At 34.5% G+C, this 23253-nt stretch overlaps 1 protein-coding gene across 2 annotated transcripts in view; it reads right to left on the bottom strand.

The window, feature by feature from the left end:
* FAF1 (Fas associated factor 1) overlaps positions 1–23253 on the bottom strand; it is a 401623-nt gene that overhangs the window by 117343 nt on the left and 261027 nt on the right. For both annotated transcript variants that reach the window (XM_081307503.1, XM_081307502.1), the window contains 3 exons: positions 10911–11006; positions 1228–1354; positions 185–248 (listed from right to left, as the gene is read on the bottom strand). In XM_081307503.1, coding sequence (XP_081163629.1) covers positions 185–248; positions 1228–1354; positions 10911–11006 — 287 coding nt within the window. The remainder of the gene's footprint in view (positions 1–184; positions 249–1227; positions 1355–10910; positions 11007–23253) is intronic.

Genomic DNA, 23253 nt, shown 5'->3' with positions numbered 1-23253 from the left:
ATAAATGATGTATTAGTTATCTCACACTGAACAATGTGTTTCTCTATCAGCACTACATACATAAATTGATAAATATATCCTTTGAGGAGAAATTTTAAACAATTTATGATTAAAATTGGCCTAAAAGAAAACCACAGTAGCATAAAAGAACATTAATTTTATATAGTTAATGTCCTAACCCTACCTTGAAGAAAACTCTGCTGTAAATTGTAATAAGGCATCTCCTTCATTTTCTGCGTTTTCTGGCACTAAAAAACAAACAAAAGAAAAAACAAAAACAAAAAAAAAAACAAAACAAATAGACACAAAAAACAAACCACATAACATCTAATCCCACATATAAGAAATATATTTAATCAATAAAGAGGAAATAAAATTAAGTTTTAGCTTCTGCGATATATCTGAGGGAACATTTTAACTCTATATACATTAGAAGATTTCATCAAACTAGAATCAAAAAGAACCTTTAAAAAATTTCAAGCCCCTAAATTTTGGAAATTAAAAGATACAATCCTGTTAAGCATCTAAAATATGTGCCAGTTGTCAATTAGGATTTCAATGTTTTCTTGAAATAGACATTTGTGATTAAATTATATGAAAAATATGAAGTTATTTTAAATACCCCATTCAAACAATGAGGTTTGAAAATTCTTAATTTTATGTAAATACTACATGTATTTATGCCCACAGGATGTCCCTAATTTCATGGAGCAAATGGGCCATTTATGAATTTACTTTAATGATCATTTTGCATAAAGCATTTCTTTTTTTCTACAGTATGCATTTCACAAGTGCAAATTAGAAAGATGGTACATTTACTTTACTTTTGTTTTTCCTTCCAAAGATGGGTACCGGCAAATGAAAAAGTAGTATTACTAGTCTTCACACTGATATCTCTGACAGATGTGGGGAACAAGTACCAGTCACAGAAATTACAGTTGCCTCTTAATCAATCTCTAGGTTTCAAGTGAAAAGAGAGAGAGTCAGAACTATACATATGAAATAAGTTACATTCCTTTTTTTGGGGTAATTTTTACTAATGTGTTGAGAATTTCTAGGCTTAATAAAACTGAAAGGCTCTGATTCTAATGAAGAATGACCACTCATTTTATTTTCTCTCTCCAAACCTAAGGATCAGAAAAAGGGTTTTCAGTTCATTGTTACTTTTAAGTTTGTATACTAAAAGAGAGATTATAATGTTGGCCCCAAAGAGCTATTAATACTCACTCATTGGAGATTTTCTCAGGGCAGATGACGCCATGCCGAATACTTCTCCATCATCCACCCCAAATTCTGTAGCATCTTCAAAGTCATCTCCATCGCTATCACTAACCATATGAACATCGGTGCTTTGCTATTTAAGAAAAGTCCTGATTAGACACATATTGACTTTAGCATATCAAATTTTAAAGTTATGTGATCACAGTAGGACATTAGTTTTATAAAAGCTTTATCAAATAAGAAGTCACCTTTACTAGAGTAATGCTTAATATTTTTTATTTTTAGGCTCATAAACATTTCTAAACTCGGTATGAAATCTGTAAACCAAAGGTTGGAGACTGATAAAAAAAATGAAGGACACTTATAAACTCAAGGAAGACAGGTATCTTTGTTTTACCCTTAGCCTACAGTACACAACTAAGAGCTCAATAAATAAGGAAATAGGTACACCTAGAAAAATCAGAATCAAAGTAAGCAAGCTATGTTTCTCAAAAAGATCATACTAACCTATATTTGGCAGGTAAAAGCATTTTCTTTCTTTCTTTGTACTAGTATAAAACCCAGGGGTGTTTTATACATTCCCAGTCCTTTTAAATCTTTAAAATGTCTTTTTTTGGGGGGTACTGGGAATTGAACTCAGGGGCACTTGACCTCTGAACCACATCCCCAGTCCTGTTTTGTATTTATGTAGAGACAGGGTATCACTGAGGTGCTAAGTGCCTCACCATTAATGAGACTGGCTTTGAACTCACAATCCTTCTGACTCAGCCTCCCAGCCCTTGGGATTACAGGCATGCACCACCGAGTCAAGCCATACTCAAGTATTAATGCCCAGAATGATGATATTTTTTCTCTTGTCTTTAAGACAGTCTAATTTTTTCAATAGATAAGGCAAATAAGAAATATATTTGTTGATGCATTAATGAGTGGTGTTAATCTTAAGCCATTAACTTGCTATTCTGACTCTACCATTCTTTCTCATAAAAGTCTTGGTTCTATACACAATCCTAACCCTCCCTTAGTATTTTGTTCTGTAGAGCTGGATCTCCTTTTTGTTTATGCTATTCAACAGCTTAAAAATTCAAGACCCGGGCTGGAGATGTGGCTCAAGCGGTAGCACGCTCGCCTGGCATGCGTGCAGCCCGGGTTCGATCCTCAGCACCACATACAAACAAAGATGTTGTGTCCGCCGAAAAACTAAAAAATAAATATTAAAAAAAATTCTCTCTCTCTCTCTCTCTCTCTCTCTCTCTCCCTCCTACTCTCTCTTAAAATAATTCAAGACCCCTTCTTTTTTAAAATATTTATTTTTTAGTTGTAGTTGGGCACAATATTTTTATTTCACTTATTTATTTTTATGTGGTGCTGAGGATCGAACCCAGGGTCTAGCACAAGTGCTCTACTGCTGAGCCACAATCCCAGCCCCACCCCTTCTTATTTTAAAGGAGGAAGTTTCCTTTTCAAACAATACACTATAAGACAACTGCCCTTGAATTCCTTCTGTGTTTCAAATATCCTCAGCATGACTTTCCCTTTAACTTTTCGGCTTAAAGAAGTAAAGGTTCAAATCTACAAGATCCACTACCTGTTCCTTTACAATGCTTTACAATGCACAGTAAGTGGAATAAGCAAAGGACCAGCATGACAACCTTACATCCTCTGTCAGCTAAGTTATCATCTACCCTTTACTTTGTTTTACCTAGGATTTACCTCTCCCTTAGTTCTGTCTAGGATTCATCTCTCCCTAAGAAGCATAAGGTTAATAAATAGCAGGGTTAAGGGACATGGGGAAGGGACTATTCCTTTTTTCTTTTCTCATCCCTTTTATCTTACTGTCCCACATCTATCTTCCTTCTCCAAATTCTCTTTCTCCAAGTTCAGTTTTCAATCAAATAATATCCTCTTTTCTTAACAATATGATTTTTACTTTCTCTATGTGATTCTATAACCCATTATTCATTCAGTCATCACAAAAAATAGAATATCCCAATCTGTTAAAATCCTAGAAAAAGAGGAGCTGGGGCTGGGGCTCAGGCTCAGCCTCAGCGGTAGAGTCCTTGCCTCACATGTGAGGGGTGCTGGGTTCAATCCTCAGCACCACATAAAAATAAATAAAGATATTGTGTCCATCTACAATAAAAAAATAAATTTTAAAAATCCTAGAAAATGAAATCCTACAACCATATCATCTTTATAGGGAGGTATCTAAAAAGCCAATTTTTGTTGAAAAAAGTATATTTCAAATATGAATTATTGAAGTATCTGCAAGAATGAGGTACTTAATTATGTATAAGGAACTCCCAATCTATTCACATTTTCTTATCAGACATCTAACAGGTTAGGAAAAGCTTTTTCTAAAAAGTGAGATAAATAATCTTTTTTTTCCCATTAATATTTGCCGAGGAGAACAGATAATATCTTGGTATCAGTCTTGGAAGCTCGAAGATTCTTTAAATCTAGAAGCTATTTATTCAGAATTTTAAAAACACCTAACATTTAAAAAACTCTATTTCAGCTATATATTGCATTCATTTAGTCTCTTTATCATTCAACAAACATTTATAAAGCCCTACTCTGCACCACAACATCTGGACTTGTGTGAAAGACAGTCTATGTCTTCTTTATAAGCACTATACAGATAATTATAATATAGAGTGATAAGTAATAAAACAAGTAAATTCTGAGGAAAGTACCTAATTCATTAGAGGTGGGAGGAATCAGAGAAAACTTCCTGGAGGGGATGATAACCAAACTGTTTGAGACAAAAACTTAGAACATGTAACTGTCATTAAAGCAAGCTTATAATTGAAGTAGATGTGCCTTGAAGCAGACATTCACCAACTACCTATTATGCTGAGGCACAAGTTAAAAGGTAGGAATAAAGAGATAAAATATGGTTCTAGCATTTAAGAAATTCCCATTCTATAAAATTATATTACTTGCTGGTAAACTTATAGGACTGGAGGACGTCATGCTAAGTGAAATAAGTCAGGGGATGAATGTTTTCTCTCATTCGAGGAAACTAGAGGGGGTGGGAGGGATGGCTCATGTAAATAGAAAGGAAACCATAGGGAGGAGAGAGGGGAGAGCAGAGTGGAGACACTGGAAAATGAAAGCGATCAAATTATGAGCAGGTATGAATATGTCACAATGATTCCCACTACTATGTATGATTATAAGGTACCACCAATAAAAACCATAAAAAAGAAATTTCAACTTAAAAGGAAGATATATTTAGTTACAAACATATCTTTTTTAGTCTAAAAGATACAATATAAGTATAAAAAATACTATTGGAGAATAAAGGACAGAATGATTTAGTCTGTGCAAAGCTTCACACAAGTGCTAATATTTAATCCATACCTTGAAGAAAGATATTAATGTAGTAGAAGATGGGAAGATTAGTATAGAGGACAGTTGTATACTAAGTAGAGAAAAAATGCAAGTGAGGAATTGAATATTTTTTTAAAAAATCAATAAATAATTAAAAAAAATCAAACTGAATAATCAGTTTTAAATATGGGAAAGAAATGTAGAATGGCAGTAACAGAAAAAAAGGTTTGATGGAACTAGATTGTGTCAGTCCTCAAACTGACATGCTAAGATATTTGGACTTTACTGTGATGGCAATAAGGAAACCACTAGAGATATAGGCAGAGGAATGTTCAAAGAAACAAATTTGATATCTGTATTTTCGGTGACATGAGTTCCTGGCACATTAGACCTGCAGACATGAGAAGGGAGACATATTTCAAAGTTTCAGGTAGGAGAAGCTATGATACTATACTTGAGCAGGAGCAATGGGAATTAATTAAAGGTGACAGAAATGCAATATACTTTCAGCAGGACTGATAAGAATTATTGACCAAGTAGACTTGAGGATAAAGAAAATGGAAAACGAAAAAAATCACTGCTGAGGTTTTTCAAGAAACAGCAACAGTATTATGAGAAAATAACTACCAAAGAAACCTGAATTTATAATCAGAAGACCTAGGGTTGATTATTCTATCATTTTCCTAATGACTCTGCACAGGTGTCTTCACATTCCAGTTACAAGATACGACTAAAATTAACCCCAGAAGTGCTATGAAAATTAAAGGATATGATATAACATGGTGGCTTGTCAAAATTACATTCTGATTTTAACAGTTAAGTTCAACTTTAGTCACACAGAAGGAAGAAGCCAACTTTGAATTACATGAATAGAAGATGTAGAGTCAACCAGCATAGATCACTCTTGCCTGTGTGTGTGAGGTGTGTGTGTATGTGTGTGTGTGTATGTGGGAGAGAGAAGGAAAGAAATAAAGAGGGGGAAAGGGGAAGGAAAGAAGAGAGGAAGGAAGATGATGCAGGTTTGAAATATATATATTCAGATGAGAAAATCTGAACCTGTTTTTAAGATGAAGAGATGGAACTCATATGGGGCAGAGGTGCGTAATGTTCACTCATGTTGTAGCATACGCCAGAATTTTCTTCCTTTTTAATATGGTTTTGTACAAATACACATTTGTTTATTCATTCATCTGTTGAGGGACCCTTGAATTGCTGCTCTATGTTTTAGCTATTGTACATAATACTGCTATGAATATGGGTTTACAAATATCTAAGACCTTACTTATCTAAAACCATACTCCCCTTTGCCCAATCACAGTTCCTCTAAAAAAAAAAAACATTTATTTTTTAGTTGTAGGTGGACACATTACCTTTATTTTTATGTGGTGCTGAGGATTGAACCCAGTGCCTCATGTATGCTACGCAAGCGCTCTACCTCTGAGCTATTGTACTATTGTACATAATCAATAGTACAATTGCTGGATCATATGGCACTTGTATTTTTAATTTTTTGAGGAACTGCCATTATTGCTTTTCGCAGTTGCCAAATCCTTTTACTTTCCCACCAACGATATACAAGAGTTCCAAATCTTCTACACATTTGACAACATTGTCACTTCCTCCTTTTTTTAAAAAAAATGGTAGTATTCTAATGAGTTTGAGGTGTTATCTCATTTGTAATTCTGAACTGCATTTACCTAAGGAAGAATAATGTTGAGCATTTTTCATGTGCTTATTAGTCATTTGTCTATCTTCTTTAGAGAAATGTCTATTCAAGTTCTTTGTCTATTAAAACAATGCTTTATTTTAAAATTTATTTATTCATTCTAATTATGTATATATGACAGCAGAATGAATTTTGATTCACTATACACAACTGCACTTTTCATTTCTCTGATTGCACATGATGTTGGGTCACACCATATGTGCAGTCACATATGTACCTAGGACAATGATGTCCATCTCATTCCACCATCTTTCCTGTCTTTATACCCTCCCCTCTCCATTCTCCCCTTTGCCCAATCACAGTTCCTCTCAATAAAAAAAAAAAAAAAAAAAAAAAATTGAACTTTTTATGTGATGCTGAGGATTGAACCCAGTATCTCATGCATGCTAGGCAAGTGCTCTACATCTGAGCCACAACCCCAGCCATCTTTTGGTTTTTGTATTTGTCTTTTAAAGAGATTTAAAATAAATATATAATTCAAATATTTTCTTACATTTTTGTGATAACTGTCAATGTTAATTTTTTGTGTAGTTATAAATTTATCTGTTTGTCATGCCTTTTCTCCTTAAATAACTTTCTTAACCATTCATTTAAGGTTTTGTTTGACTGTTCTTTCCTTCAGTCATGCATGTCATCCATTTTCTTCTGAACTGCATACTTTCTGATGTTATTTTTGTATCTATTTCTTTAAATATACTGTTTCTAACTTGAATAACTTTTAATACTTTTGATTCATCTTTGGTTTTCAGCAGTTTGACTATTACATATTGACATAAGTAATTACTTGCATTTATCCTGTTTTGTGTACTCTGAGTCTCTTAGATCTATAATTGATTATCTTTCATTAATTATCTTTCATTAATTGATTATCTTTCATTAATTTTATAAAGTTCTTTAGAATTCTTCATTATCTTTCAAATTCTACAACCTCTATCTCTTTCTCTCTGATGGTTGGTAGGAACTCCAATAACACATGTTAAACCACATATTAATGGTCTTAGATGTTGTTTTTATTTATTTTCTTATTTATATTTATATTTTAGTTTAGAAAATTTCAATCAGTATCAATATATTTTGTGATTTACTGATAATTTCCTCTGATGCATTCAGATAAACTTGGAGAAGATTTTTAAAAAACATTAATTGACAAATAATTGTATATATTTATAGGGTACAATAAGTTTTGACATATGTATAAATTCCGGAATAATGAAATTAAGCTATATTCAAGAACTCACTACTTATTTATAATTATTTGCTTATTAAAATTAATTTATTCGAATTTGTTATATATGGCAACAGAACGCCATATATTACAAATTTCATTTCAATTCATAGTACACATATAGAGCACAATTTTTCATTTCTCTGGTTGTACACAAAGTAGAGTCACATCATTCATGTTGTTATACATGTACTTAGGGTAATGATGTCCATCTCATTCCACCATCTTTTCTACCCCCGTACGCCCTCCCTCCCCTCTCTCCACACTTGCCCTATCCAAAGATCATCCATTCCTTCCATGCTCCCCCCAACTTCAGCATCCACATATCAGAGAAAACATTTGGCCTTTGGTTTTTTGGGATTGGCTTACTTCACTTAGCATGATATTCTCCAACTCCATCCATTTACCTAAAAATGCTATGATTTTATTCTCCTTTAATGTTCAGAAATATTCTATTGTGTATATATACCATGGTTTCTTTATCCATTCATCTATTGAAGGGCACCTAGGTTTGTTCCACAGTTTGGCTATTGTGAATTGTGCTGCTATAAACATTCATGGGGCTGCATCACTGTAGTATGCTGTTTTTAAGTCCTTTGGTTATAAATAGAGGAGTGGGATAGCTGGGTCAAATAGTGGTTCCATTCCAAGTTTCCCAAGGAATCTCCATATTGCTTTCCAGATTGGTTGCACCAATTTGCAGTCCCACCAGCAATGAATCAGTGTGCCTTTTCCCCCACATCCTCCCCAACGCTTATTGATGGTTGTATTCTTAATAGCTGCCATTCTGACTGGCATGACATGAAATCTTAGAGTAGTTTTGATTTGCATTTCTTTAGTTGCTAGAGATGTTAAACCTTTTTCATATATTTGTTGATTGATTGTATATAATCTTCTGAGAAGTATCTGTTCAATTCCATAGCCCATTTATTGATTGGGTTATTTGTTTTTGTTTTTGGTGTTAAGTTTTTTGAGTTCTTTATGTATCCCAGAGATTAGTGCTATATCTGATGTACATGTGGTAAAAATTTGCTCCCATTCTATAGGCTCTCTCTTTACCTCACTGATTTCTTTTGCTGAGAAGCTTTTCAGGTTGAATCCATCCCATTTATTGGTTTTGGTATGATCATCCTTATATTCCAGGGAGATATTCCACTCAACCATGGGGAATAATTATCCTTTTAAAGTGCTATTGAGTCTGATTTACTAGTATTCTGTTGAAAATATCTCCATCTATGTTCATCTATGCAGGTCTATAATTTTCTTATTTTCCTTGTCTGACATCAAGATAATGATGCAACTATATAATGAGTTTGCAAGTATTCTATCCTTAAGACATTTAAGAACTGGTATTCATTCTTTAAATGTTTGTAGGATTCAGTAGTGAAACCACTGGGACTGGGGCTTTTTATTACTGATTCAATCTCTTTACTTTTTATTCGTCTATTCAGATTTTCCATTTCTTCATTACTCAGTCTTGGTAGGTTGTGTACAACTAGGAATTTATCTATTTATTCTAGTGTATCCAATTTATTGGACAGTACAGTGGACCTCCGTTATCTGTAGGGGATATGTTCTAAGACCCCCAATGGATACCTGAAATTTTGAATAGTACCAAACGAGATATGTGTGTGTGTGTGTGTGTGTGTGTGTGTATATATATATATATATATATATATATATATATATATATATATATATATAAACTATGTGTTCGCCTACATTCCCATACTTAAATTTAATTCCTCTTCCACCTGAACTAAATAAACACTTATCAGACACTGTGGGCATAACTTTTATAGTTTGAAGTGTGACAGCAAAACTCACAGGAATTTCTTTTTCCTTTTTCAAAGTTTAATGGAAGAGTCATTCTTATTGCAAATCTTAGCAACCACAGCATACAATTTTTTTCTTTCCTTATTAAGTCTAGAAATCTTACCTTTTTCCTTAAAGGAAATACTTTACAGCTTCTCTTAATCTCTTAGGCCAATGTGGTCTAAGGTATACAGTGTAAATCTAATGTTTCTTCAATAATTTTTGACTTGGATGATCTGAAAGTGGGATATTGAATTCCCCTACTATTATTGTATTACACTCTGTTTCACTCCTTATTAAAGTGTGCCTTACACATTTAGGTGCTCTGATGCTGGGTACATATATATTCATATTCACTTAAAATGATGGTGATAACTTCTCACAGTGCATAGTAAGAGTTCATTAAGTACTTTTTATTTTTGTATATGTATTTGTTTTTTACTGTTGTATTTGCAGTATCCCAATACTGCAACTGAACCCGGCCCTGCTAATGCTAGATAAGCACTCTAATACTGAGATTCACCCCCAACTTTCATTGAATAATTTGTTGTTGTTGGTACTGGGGATTAAACTTAGAGCACTGTACAACTGAGCTATTCCCCCTGGCATTTTCAGATTTTATTTTGAGACAGGGTCATGCTAAGTTGCTGATGGTCTCATAAAGTTGCTGAGGCTGGCCTCAAACTTGTGATCCTCCTGCCTCAACCTTCTAAAATTCTGGGATTATAAGTGTGTGCCACCAGACCCAGTTTGAATATTTTTTAAATGAAAAAAACTGTAATGTCTATGTTTGCTTTACCATCCCCTTATAACCAAGGTCAAAGTTAGGCATAGAATTACTACCTGTAGACATGGAACAGAATTAAGATATTACCTTTTAATATCCTACAGACCTGGGGCAGGGGTTGTGGCTCAGTGGTATAGCACTTGCCCAGCATGTGTGAGGCACTGGGTTCAATCCTCAGCACCATATAAAAATAAATAAATAAGTAAAAATTTAAAAATTACTAAAAAAATATCCTACAGGCCTAAATAGACATACAGAGGCACATACATAGCATGTTCAATCTTATTTGCCTCATTGCTTTGTTTCCACAGCACCCTTGTGTGTACTGCTGTCACTAAAGTTTTTATATTATGTCATCATTACCAATTTACAGATTTATTATCCTTCATATAGGTACATTGTTTTTCATCTTTATTATCCAGTGCAGACATATCTGGCTCATAGAAGGTATTCTAACTCAATGAGTTAAAGGACCTCCAGAATCAATACCAATAAATGTAGTCAACTACACAGCAGAGAAAAAAAAAAAAAACTCTTTGTTAACCTGACAGCTCTAAGTAAAAATTATTTCAATCAATCAATCTGAATTTTGTCTATTGAAATATGAAACTAACACTACATGAAGGAACACATACATTAGCAATAACCTTGCATGGAAAGTTTCTGCCTTCAGGAATTTACTGAGGCTTTATTCAGGCTACATTAACTTTTCCAATGCATTGTTGTGGCAGATAAAAAGAATAGGAAGTGGGCAAGTGGGTGGAGGATATAGGCCTTCTGAAAAATCTAGCAAACAGGCTTACTTCTTCTGACTGCTCCCGAGTCTGTGCAGGTGAAGATCTTCTTCCCACAGTAAGTCGGTGGCAGGGATAAGAGATCCCTGATTCAGCAAGACACATCTGTGGAAAGTAAACACATCATTGATAAACAAAATGTGGCCATGTATCACAAAAGACTTAGTTTTTGTCATTATTTTTGAATCTAGATTAGAAAGCTTACTATGGTAGCCTGAGTATAATTACATTACCAAGAATGCTTTAGAAACTTGAAGATTTTCTACATATGGTATATATACATATATATTACGGTAGCCAAGGATAATTTTCATTAGATGATAGAGCAGGGCTCCAGAAAACTGTAACACATCAAAAATAAGGCAATCACATACACTCTCTAATACCAGTATGTATCTGCTACTTTTTAGATTAGTAGAATAATACCTTAGTTTTATAACTTTCAGGGTAGTAAGGGTACACGAAGAGTATCTGCTACAGGCATTTTTTGTTTTTAATTAAGATACGTTTAAATTTTTACATGTTTCAGTATTAGCATACCTTAAGGAAAATAAAAAATGAAAGTATAATTTGAAAAAAAAAGTCTAGTACAAGCAAATTTATATGGCAACAATTCATTAATGATAATTTTAGGTAACATAACTACTACAGTGCATGTTATATATGGTATATTCTGTGTCAGGCATTTAATTTGTCTATCAACAGGTTATTTATATTTCATTCATTTTTTTATTATATAGAAGAATTAAAACAATATTAAGAGCTGGGGTGTAGCTCAGTGGTAGAATGAATGCTAAGCATGTGTGAGACCCTGGGTTCAGTCTCCAGTACCAGAAACAAAGAAAATATTAAATAGTCCAAAGAGTGTGTTTTTTCTTGGTGTAGATAAAATGGCACTTAGGTGATGATGGAACTTAGGTGATGATGATATAAATAAATTTCTTTTATTATTAGGAATAAAATGGCATTCTCTAGCACACTAAAATATCATTTGGAATATTAGGGGGAGGTATGAATTACACTGATATATGTTGAAATCAAATAAATTCAGAGAGAATAGCACAAGAGTTACACATAACTAGAATTCAAAAGTGTTTAATCAAGTTAATTATCTTAAAACAACTATTGGAATGGAAAATAGAAATTTCATATAACTCTCCAGGTATTATCAATCATGTGAGTTGTGCATTGTTGTACAGATTGTACTGTTTGGTTATTCTATCTTTCTTTTAGTCTGGTTAGAGGTTTCTGTTTTCTTACTTTTGCATCAAAATATTTTGAGATTATACTTTACAAAGGCTAGAAGACTTAATAATTAAAAAGTGCAAAATTTCATCAATTCTGAACATTTTTATTCAATCATATGCACCAACATAATTGTCACAATTGAGTCTATCTACTTATTTCTCTTTAATACAAGCAAAAACAAAGCTAAGTTAGATAAAAAGCGTAGACTAAATTTCAACATGTTACTTTCACAATAGTTTTCACTTGAAAAAAGTTCATTTCTTCTACTCTTAAATCCTCTGGTAATAAAACAGCAATGATAGTAAATGTCACTGACAATCAGAAGCAATGTGATATAATGGAAAGAGACCTGGACTAGAAGCCAGAAGACCTTGATTCGAGTACTGCCAACCCTCCTGATCTTAGGAAAGTCATTTCTCTTTTCCACAGATTTCTTGTTTATTGATTGAGGTGAGTAATTTCTGCCCTGACCACCTCAATGGACTTTTTTTTTCCCCCGGAAGGGTTAAATGTGATAAGGTTAGTAAAAGCTGGCTTTGAAACTGTACAGTATTAGGCAGAAGATTTGTTATAATTCTAATGATCATTATTTTTCGTCTTCTACTGTGCTGGCCTTTGAAAGCAGGTTAATTGTGTATAAATTAAAAAGAAAAAAATGCATATTTAAAGGAGTTGGAGGAAAACACTAAAAATACACTGTACTGTAAGGGGGCTCTTCAATGGGTTTGCCCCCAGAGTTATCAACATTAACCTTCCCCATACATACTACTAATTATTACTGAAGATAAGAGGAGAGAAGATAGTAGCACTTTCTCCTTTATCTACCAGTAATGAAATAAGTCTCTGCATCACTCCTGCTTTTGGATTTTTGAGCTAAAAAAATTAAAGGGTTTAGATTTTCTAAGTTACTAGATGTCTAGGACCGATTTTAAAAAAAAGGCACGATGTTTGTTTTGTTTTAAGGAAACATCTATACCAGTTCATGAGACAAGAGATGCACTAAGAAAAAGAAATAGAAGTTGGGTAAGGATTGGTTTATATCTTTACCAGGCAGTCTCTCTCTGTAGGACTGTGGATTATTTGGAATGAACACTAATCACTCAGAAAGTGATATCAAAAAGTCAAGGCTAGATTAAATGTTTCCTTGGGACTCATTACTTAAACTTACATAAGTGATAGGAAGTCAGATGCCCAGTCCACTTAGGTTAAATCACTCAATTTCCCTATAACTATGGGCAAAATCACTTAGAATTTTTGTACCTTCGTTTTCTTATTTAGAAAATGGCATAATATACTGTCGTTATTTTACAAAAGAGACTAATATAATCTGAATGATTGCAGAGTTGCTACGAAGATTGAATGAGATAACGTAAAACTGAATGATTATGCAATCATAAAGTGTCAACACTATTACATTGGGGGTATTTATTTTGCAACAAATTAGAGAAAGGAAAGAGGAATTGAAGACTTGTTTGATTTTATAGTTGAATATTACTTTTTAAAAATATAGATTTAGAGGACATATTATCGTAGTTAATTAATCTGTATATCACAGTTACCTTTTTTATGGTTATTTTATAATCATAAGATTACTTTAACCAAACAGAAATAAGGACTGTGACCAATTTTCAAAATCTATTCTCAGTTTACTTAGTTTTTTTCTGGTCATGTTAGACTGTAATTCTTTATCACTGAAGCAAAGATTCAAAACAGTCTCCCAAGCCAGCGAAGGTGGTACATGCCTATATTGCCAGAGATGTGGAAGTCTGAGGCAGAAGGATCACAAGTTCAAGACCAGGCTCAGCAACTTAGCAAGATCCTAAGAAACTCAGTGAAATTCTGCCTCAAAGTAAATAAAAATGACTACTGATGCAGCTCAATGGTTAAGCCCCAGGGTTGAATCTCTGATATTAAAAAGAAAGAGGGTGAGGGGGTTTGTCAATGCAGCTCAGTGGTAAGGTACCCTGGTTTTAATCCCTAGTCCCAATAAAACAAGTCTCAGAAATTCAAAATAAGCATATGTCAACATTTTTTCATTTTATTATTTAATTCTGTACTCTAATAAATGCTGCATATCTGGGAGAAAAAAATCTTCTGGATATCTATAGAGATGAGAGAGATTGGTAGAAGAAACAGAATTTTAGAATCTCTAACCCTGAGAGGCTATGACCTATTGACCTTTTGTGTGATACATTATGTGACTTATAAACCGATGTAGTTATATTGTGTCCTGTGCTTTCCTGGAGAAAAATGTCAATCATATGCACCAACATAATTGTCACAATTGAATCAAACTGCTGAAAAATTATTCTCTACACTGAATTACTCAGAATAAGGTGTTATTGATTTATTTGTCTATTAATTAATATGCACACACCAATTTGTTAGTCAACAGACTAATAGTTTACCTATATAATACTACAGGTAAAGATGTATTCAGGGTAAAAACCTGAATAGAACTCCAAAACACAAGAGATAATAAAAACACAATATTTCAAACAGCAAAAGTGCATCAGTGTTATAAAAAAAGATCTGACGGGTAATTCTTTTCTCCAGCAATCACACTTTTACTTACATTCTTTTGCTACCTAGCTAAATCTTCATACTTAAACACATTGTCAGGTTACCATAATTTATAAACTAGTAAACTCAACAAAGCTTTCCTACACAAAGAACAATGATTCTGAGGTGGGGTTGTAGCTCAATGGTAGAGCGCTTGCCTAGCACCTGTGAGGCACCAGGTTTGATCCTCAGCACCACATAAAAATAAATAAAATAAAGGTACTATGTCCATTTACAACTAAAAAAAATATTTAAAAAAAGAACAATGATCCTCACTTGAGTGAATACTATAAATTTAAATCTAAAATTATACTGGAAATAAACACTGGACCCGGCTACATAACAAATAAGAATACAGATAGTATTTGTAACTCAAAGGTAGATCAGACAAAAAACCTTATACTGTAAGCTCTAAGAGAGTAGAAGCAGGGTCTTTTGAATGTTTTCCTAGTATTTCCCTAAATACTTGAACTTTGAACTACAATATAGTGTTTGGAAAAGATAAATTATCCTGAAATAATCTCAATCAGATTTCAGATGATTATACAGTTTACCTGGAAGATTGATGAATAAAGGGGGGGCAAGGTTATTTACTATCAATTTCATGATTATCCCTAGAGGTCTGTCCTTAAACATACAAGTGTTAAAAGCCCTTGTAAACAGGCTTTAAAAGATACTTGGAAAAATGTCTTGGGAAGATGATGAATATACAACTATAAGACAAAGAAGACAACAGAACAAATGAAAACCAACAAATCAACAATGGAAAAAGTCACTCTTGTTCTAACAATACATTAAGAAAGATAATATTAGATTACTACTTTCTTCATAAGGTAGGAATAATGTTGAGCTAAAATAAGTAAAGCAAAAAGAACATGCTTCACACACAGTAGATGCTCAACAAACATTACTTTTTATTTTTCTATGAACAATATAGTGATTCAAAGTGGTTCTGAATGTCAAACAACTTACAGTGAATTGGATGAACTCGATAAAATGTGACTGTCGCCAATAATGACTATAAAAATGCCAGTTTGGGCTCAGCATGGGGCATATACCTGTAATCCCATTGACTTAGGAGGCTGAGGCAGGAGGATCACAAGTTCAAGGCCAGCCTTAGCAACTAAGCAGGTCCCTAAACAACTTAGTTAGACCCTGTCTCAAAACAAAAAATACAAAGGGCTGGGGATGTGTCTCAGTGGTAAAGCAACTCTGGATTCAATCCCCAGTAGGGGGCCGGGGGGGGGGGGAGTCAGTTTTACTTAAGAATGTCCCTCTTGAATAAGTGAAAATTATTATTTTTAATTAAAACTTGACTCTTGATATAATTTAATACTCTATGTGACAAATGGAAAGTGTACATAGAGGTTTCATACTGCATACCTAAGTATGATTGTCATATTGAAGAAAAATTGCAATTGTTTGCATTGTATGCTGAATCAGTCACATTTTTCATTTAAGTATTTGGCAGGGTTCTTTTCTCCAAAATGGATAAAAATAAGCCTACCACTTCAAGAACAGGTCTAATAGCATTAACTGTCAATAACAAAATATGAGTTTTCAAATAAGAATTTAAAATTTGGAAAAATATCAGTCATCACAAGTTTGACAGATTCTCAATGCTTAAAGACTTATGATGAGATCAGTGGTGATATAAACATGGGATTTTCTTTATATCATATAATGAAATGTGTTCAGAAAATTGCTTCAGATTTGACACTGATATTAGCCTTTAGGAATCTACCACTTGTCAAGTTCTGGTTTAGTATCAAAGAAAAATATTCATAATTATCTGGAAAAACTATTAACATACTCCTCCCCTTTTCCATCTACAGATCTGTGTGGGGCTAGATCTTTTTCGTACCCTGCATTGAAAGGATAAATGCAGAAGGAGAAGACATAAGAATCCTTTTATTTTCCATTAAATTAGACAGTAGAGAGATTTTCAAAAGTGTAAAAATTATGTCACTTTTATTCAATTTTTCTTTAAAAGCATAAAGGGATCCTTTGAACAAAAAGTTGTGAACTATTGAACCATGCAATGTGTACTAATGTAAGTAATTTTCATACATAATAATGACAATTATTTGAAAAAACTAAGAAACGAAAAAAGGACTTTCTTTGTGAAATTTTAGCATGTTTTCAATGTTTTCTCTTGTGTAATAGGAAAGCATAATGTTTTACTTATAAATATTAATAAAAGAAAATATTTAGGTAATTTGCAAAACTATACAAATCATCATGACTGATCAGTGGCTATCTCTGGTAAGTCATTAATAAAATGCAGTATTATTTTAAGCATAATCCTCAGTGTATTTATAAGCTCTCCTCCAGTCTTTTTTGTGGTGTTGGGCATGAACCTGGGCATTGTGCATGTAAGGCAAGCACTCTACCAACTGAGCTATATCCCCAGCCCCTATAAGGCCCTTCTTAATACTACTTTTTTAAAAAAAATATTAATTAGTTATTTAAAAAAATTTTTGAGGGGGGCCAGTCCTGGGAAATGAACACAATACCTTGAGCATATTAGGCAAGCACTCTACCAATGAACTGCACCAGCTCAGAGTAGTATTTTTTTTTTAATAGCCAAATTTTATCCCTCTTCCAAATATATAGTGTAGTCTTTCTTTCTTCCTAATTATTATTGACAAAGACTAAGACATTTTAGTGTGGAAGTTAGAAGTTCCGAATTATGGGACTTTAAGTCAGTCATTAGGAACCTTCTGTAAAATATGGGGGATGACCAACTAAAGGACCTCCCAGATCCCTTCAGCTCTAATGAGGTATGAATTGCAGGAGTTGAGGGGTGTCATTATGGGGGATTGAACCGAGGGGTATGCTTTACCAGTGAGCTATATCCCCCAGGCTTTTTTTTTTTTTTTTTTTTTGAGACAAGTTCTCACTAAATTGCTTTAGGCCTTGCTAATTTGCTGAGGCTGTACTCAGTGATCCTCCTGCCTCCCCCTCCCAAGTTGCTGGGATTACATCACTAAGAAGGTCTAGTTAAGCAACCTACTGGCTCCTTACCTCTGGTATGTGACATATCTACTAATACAACTGAACAACTCTGACACTATAGCTTTACTATATGTATATCTTTTAGAAAAATCGATTTGTAAAATATGCTGTGAGTGTGTTTGTATATGTTTTGGTACTGGGAATTGAACCCAAGGGTGCTTTAAAACTGAGCTACATCCCCAGTCCTTTTTATTTTTAATTTTGACATAGGGTCCTACCAAATTGCTAAGGCTGAACTTGATTGAACTTAAAATCCTCCTGCCTCAGCCTCTGGAGTTGCTGGGATTACAGCTATGTTTTAACAAGAATGTTACTAAAAGAAAGTTGTTTTAATTTTTAAAAACATATCTCAAGCTTGTCATTTTCTTAAAAAGGCACCCCCATAACTAATTCGATCCAAGTTGGGAATACTCCTGGGCATTAGCATTGAATATAATCAGTATAATACTGTAAAGGTGTGAATGTATGACTGAGTATTGCTATGTAGACATGTAATTCACCTACAACCCACTATACAGTATAATTTGAAAAGTTTAAATACGTATACACCCATGAAACCACTCAATATTTTTTTTTTTTAAACTGAATGATAATTCAAGTAAAGAGCTCAATAAAAAGCTCACAATATGTACTGGTATTAAGAGAAGTGCTTATGTATTGCCCCACTTAATTCTCATAAACCTGCTCACAGGTATTACTGTAATATCCATTTTAAAGATGAGGTTACTAAGCCTTACACAGATGAAGAATCTTGCCCACGGCACATAGGTACTAAGTACTGAGCCAAAATTAATATCAGGCAGCTCATTTCACGGCCAGTTAAAACGTATTCAAACAACCATTAAGGCTCTACTATATCATGTCTTGTGGTCTGGTAAATAATAATTATTTTCTTTGGCATAATTAAAACAGCTACTCCTGGAGACCATAATTTGCCAGGTACTATACAGTATACATTTAACATAATATATCTACCATACATGACAACTCTGCAAAATAAAGATTATGATAAGGCGACCGGCTCCGCATCAAGATGGTGGAAGATAAAGACAAGGAAGGTCATCTCGTCCCCATAAATTTATGGGAAGATGGAAAGGGATTCCAACATGGCAGCGGGCGCAGAGAGATCAAGTCTCTGACCTCTTCAGCTGTGCAGGCATAGGGAGTCGTAAACAACCTAAATCTGTTTGCTCAGGATCACTAGGCAATGCTCAGCTGACATGGATCTGGGGCGAACACTCTGGGCCTCTCAGAACACACACTGAGCCCGGATCGGCTGAATTCAAGCTCCCGTTCGCCTGCTTCCCGCAGACAAACAGCTGTGACTCAGCACTAATCCATCCTGCTGAAACAACTGTTCAGCCCTTCTCATCCTACGGAGGTAAATGCCTACCGAGCCTTCATAGGTAGTGGCCACAGGTTTGAAACGGGGCTTGGGAGAGACAGTAAGGACCCACCCGTTGCACTGGTCGCCCGGCAAAGGGAAACGAACTGTCGCCATTTGCAAGAGATACCACCATGGCAGAGAACTGACGTCATCAGACTGCGGTGGAGGAGATAACTTCATTGAAACCTGCGGCTACAGGTGTGTAATTCCCTAGCCTTCCCTCTCCACACATCGGGGAAACCTTAAGGGCCCCTCCCAGCTCTCCTGTAAGGGCCCATCCCAGCTCTCCCGTGAGCACGATAGCCAGATGGAGGGAATCAGAGGTGGTGCGGAACTACCGCTCCCACCAGTGCTGACAGCTGAGGTCTCTTGCACCAGCTACCGGGGGCGTGGCTACCGGAGGGCAAGTAAAATTCACTGAGGATTCTCAGCCCCAAGCTCTACAAACTTAGGGTCTGAGGGAATGGCAAACTGGAAGAGTGTGCCCAGTCGTTCATGAAATCAGGGCTCCTGGGAGCAGGAGACCTGGCGTGTAGCCAGTATTGTGGTGAGCGGCACCCGTGAGAGGGGCCTGGCTAGAGGAAAAGTGGGAAGTGACTAGACACAAGAGGAGGCCCTAGGCACTCAGGATTGGAGACTCGCCCAGTCTGGGAGGAGCTGCTGCACACTGATTGGTTCCCACGTATTGACAGGAGAAACTTGGCCTGGTGGGCACAGCGCCACCTACTGGAAGAGAAGTTAATCAAACTATAAGACAGCATTTATTAGTTTTTTTTTTCTTTTCTCTTTTTTTTTTTGATTTGGGTTTTTCTTTCATTTTCATTTTTCTTTCTTGTTGTTTTTCTTAAGTTTTTTTATTTTTACAATTTTTTTAAATTTTTTTCTTCTAATTTTAATTTTAATTTTTTAATTATTTTTTTTAAATTTTTCTTTTTTTATTTGCTATTTTTTTTCTTCTTTTGTCTTTTCATTTCTTTTCAATTATCTTATCCCCCCTTCCTTGAATTCTACCTGCTTACTCTCATTCTCTTTAGTGACTTCTTCCCTTCCCTTCTAATACCTTTCCTCCCAAGCATCTAATAAATTTATAGGAAAAAAACAGTAACTCATCAGTCAAACAGAACAAGAAGTAACATGAGCAGCTTCAAAAAGCAAGGAAGAAAAGGAGTACAAACAATGCAGGACAGCCTAAATATTCAGGAGGACCTAGAGTCATCAGAAAAATGGTCATATAAAGAACTCAAGGAACACCTTAGACAGATGGAATGGAACCTTAAAGAGGATACAAGACAGCAAATTCAAGCAGCGAAAGAACACATTGAGAATGAATTACATAAACAGATAAAAGAAGAAGTTAAGCATCTTTATCAGGAGATAGAGATTATAAAAAATAATCAACCAATAATTCTATAAATGAAGGAAACGATAAACCAAATTAAAAACTCAATTGAGAGTATCACTAACAGAGTGGAGCAAGTAGAAGCCAGAACGTCAGATAATGAAGACAAAATATATCATCTTGAAAAGAGTCTAGCCAACTCAGAAAGGCTGGTAAAAAATCACGAGAAAAACATCCAAGAGTAATGGGATAACATAAAAAAAACAAACTTACGAGTCATCAGGATAGAAGAAGGTACAGAGATTCAAACCAAGGGAATGAGTAACCTGCTGAATGAAATAATTACAGAAAACTTTCCAGATATAAAAAGGAAACAGATATACAAATTGAAGATGCATACAGGACACCGAGCACACAAAATCACAGTAGACCAACGCCAAGACACATTGCTATGAACATATCCAATATACAGAACAAAGAGAAAATATTAAAAGCTACAAGAGAAAGGAGACAGATTACATTCAGGGGTAAACCAAAAAGGTTAACAACGGATTTTTCATCAGAGACACTGAAAGCAAGAAGGTCATGGAACAATGTATTTCAAACACTGAAAGACAATGGATGCCAACCAAGAATTCTATATCCAGCAAAATTAAGCTTCAGGTATGACAACGAAATAAAGATCTTTCATGATAAACAAAAGTTAAAAGAATTTGCAGCCAGAAAACCTGCATTGCAAAGCATTTTGAGCAAAACACTACACGAGCAAGAAATGAAAAACAATAACCAAAACCATCAGTAGGAAGTGCCTCGGTAAAGACAGAGGGTGAGGGGAAAGATAATCATGGAGAAACAAACTAAATTTTTTTAAAAAAGGATAAATAATCAAACATGGATGGAAGTACAAACCATATATCAATAGTAACTCTGAATGTTAATGGCTTAAACTCTCCAATAAAGCGACATAGGCTGGTATCATGGATTAAAAAAACAAATCCAACAATATGCTGCCTCCAGGAGACACATCTGATTGGAAAAGACATACACAGGCTGAAGGTGAAAGGATGGGAAAAAATATACCACGCACACGGTCCTCGTAAGCAAACAGGGGTGGCCATCCTCATATCGAATAAAATAGACTTCAAGACTAAGTTAATCAAAAGGGATAAAGAAGGACATTATATACTGTTAAAAGGAACAATTCACCAACAAGACATAACAATTATCAATATATATATATAAAGCGGTGGAGATAATACCTTGCATTTTATCTGATCATAATGGAATGAAACTGGAAATCAATGATAAAAGAAGGAAGGAAAAATCCTACATCACATGGAAAATGAACAATATGTTACTGAATGATCAATGGGTTACAGAAGACATAAAGGAGGAAATCAAAAAATTCTTAGAGATAAATGAAAATACAGACACAACATATCGGAATCTATGGGACACAATGAAAGCAGTTTTAAGAGGAAAATTCATCGCCTGGTGGTCATTCCTCAAAAAAAGAAAAAACCAACAAATAAATGAGCTCACACTTCATCTCAAAGCCCTAGAAATGGAAGAGCAAAACAACAGCAAATGTAGCAGAAGGCAAGAAATAATTAAAATCAGAGCGGAAATCAATGAAATTGAAACAAAAGAAACTATTGAAAAAATTAACAAAACTAAAAGTTGGTTCTTCGAAAAAATAAATAAGATCGACAGACCTTTAGCCATGCTAACGAAGAGAAGAAGAGAGAGAACTCAAATTACTAACACACGGGATGAAAAAGGCAATATCACAACAGATGCTACAGAAATACAGAAGACAATTAGAAATTATTTGAAAACCTATATTCCAATAAAATAGAAGATAGTGAAGACATCGATAAATTTCTTAAGTCATATGATTTGCCCAGACTGAGTCAGGAGGATACACACAATTTGAACAGACCAATATCAAATTGGATGAAATTGAAGAAGCCATCAAAAGACTACCAACCAAGAAAAGCCCAGGACCGGATGGGTATACAGCGGAGTTTTACAAAACCTTTAAAGAAGAATCAATACCAATACTTTTCAAGTTATTTCAGGAAATAGAAAAAGAGGGAGCTCTTCCAAATTCATTCAATGAGGCCAACATCACCCTGATTCTGAAACCAGACAAAGACACCTCAAAGAAAGAAAACTACAGACCAATATCTCTAATGAACCTAGATGCAAAAATCCTCAATAAAATTCTGGCGAATCGAATACAAAAACACATCAAAAAAATTGTGCACCATGATCAAGTAGGATTCATCCCTGGGATGCAAGGATGGTTCAATATACGGAAATCAATAAATGTTATTCACCACATCAATAGACTTAAAGATAAGAACCATATGATCATCTCGATAGACGCAGAGAAAGCATTCGACAAAGTACAGCATCCCTTTATGTTCAAAACATTAGAAAAACTAGGGATAACAGGAACTTACCTTGACATTGTAAAAGCTATCTATGCTAAGCCTCAGGCTAGCATCATTCTGAATGGACAAATGTTAAAGGCATTCCCTCTAAAATCTGGAACAAGACAGGGATGCCCTCTATCACCACTTCTATTCAATATAGTTCTTGAAACACTGGCCAGAGTAATTAGACAGACGAAAGAAATTAAAGGCATAAAAATAGGAAAAGAAGAACTTAAATTGTCACTATTTGCAGATGACATGATTCTATACCTAGAAGACCCAAAAGGGTCTACAAAGAAACTACTAGAACTAATAAATGAATTCAGCAAAGTGGCAGGATATAAAATCAACACGCAT

Source organism: Spermophilus citellus (assembly GCF_964194105.1).
Source record: "Spermophilus citellus genome assembly, chromosome: 9".
Classification (NCBI taxonomy): Eukaryota; Metazoa; Chordata; class Mammalia; order Rodentia; family Sciuridae; genus Spermophilus; species Spermophilus citellus.
The sequence above is the reverse complement of the archived record's forward strand: the minus strand, read 5'-3'. Positions and strand labels throughout refer to the sequence as shown.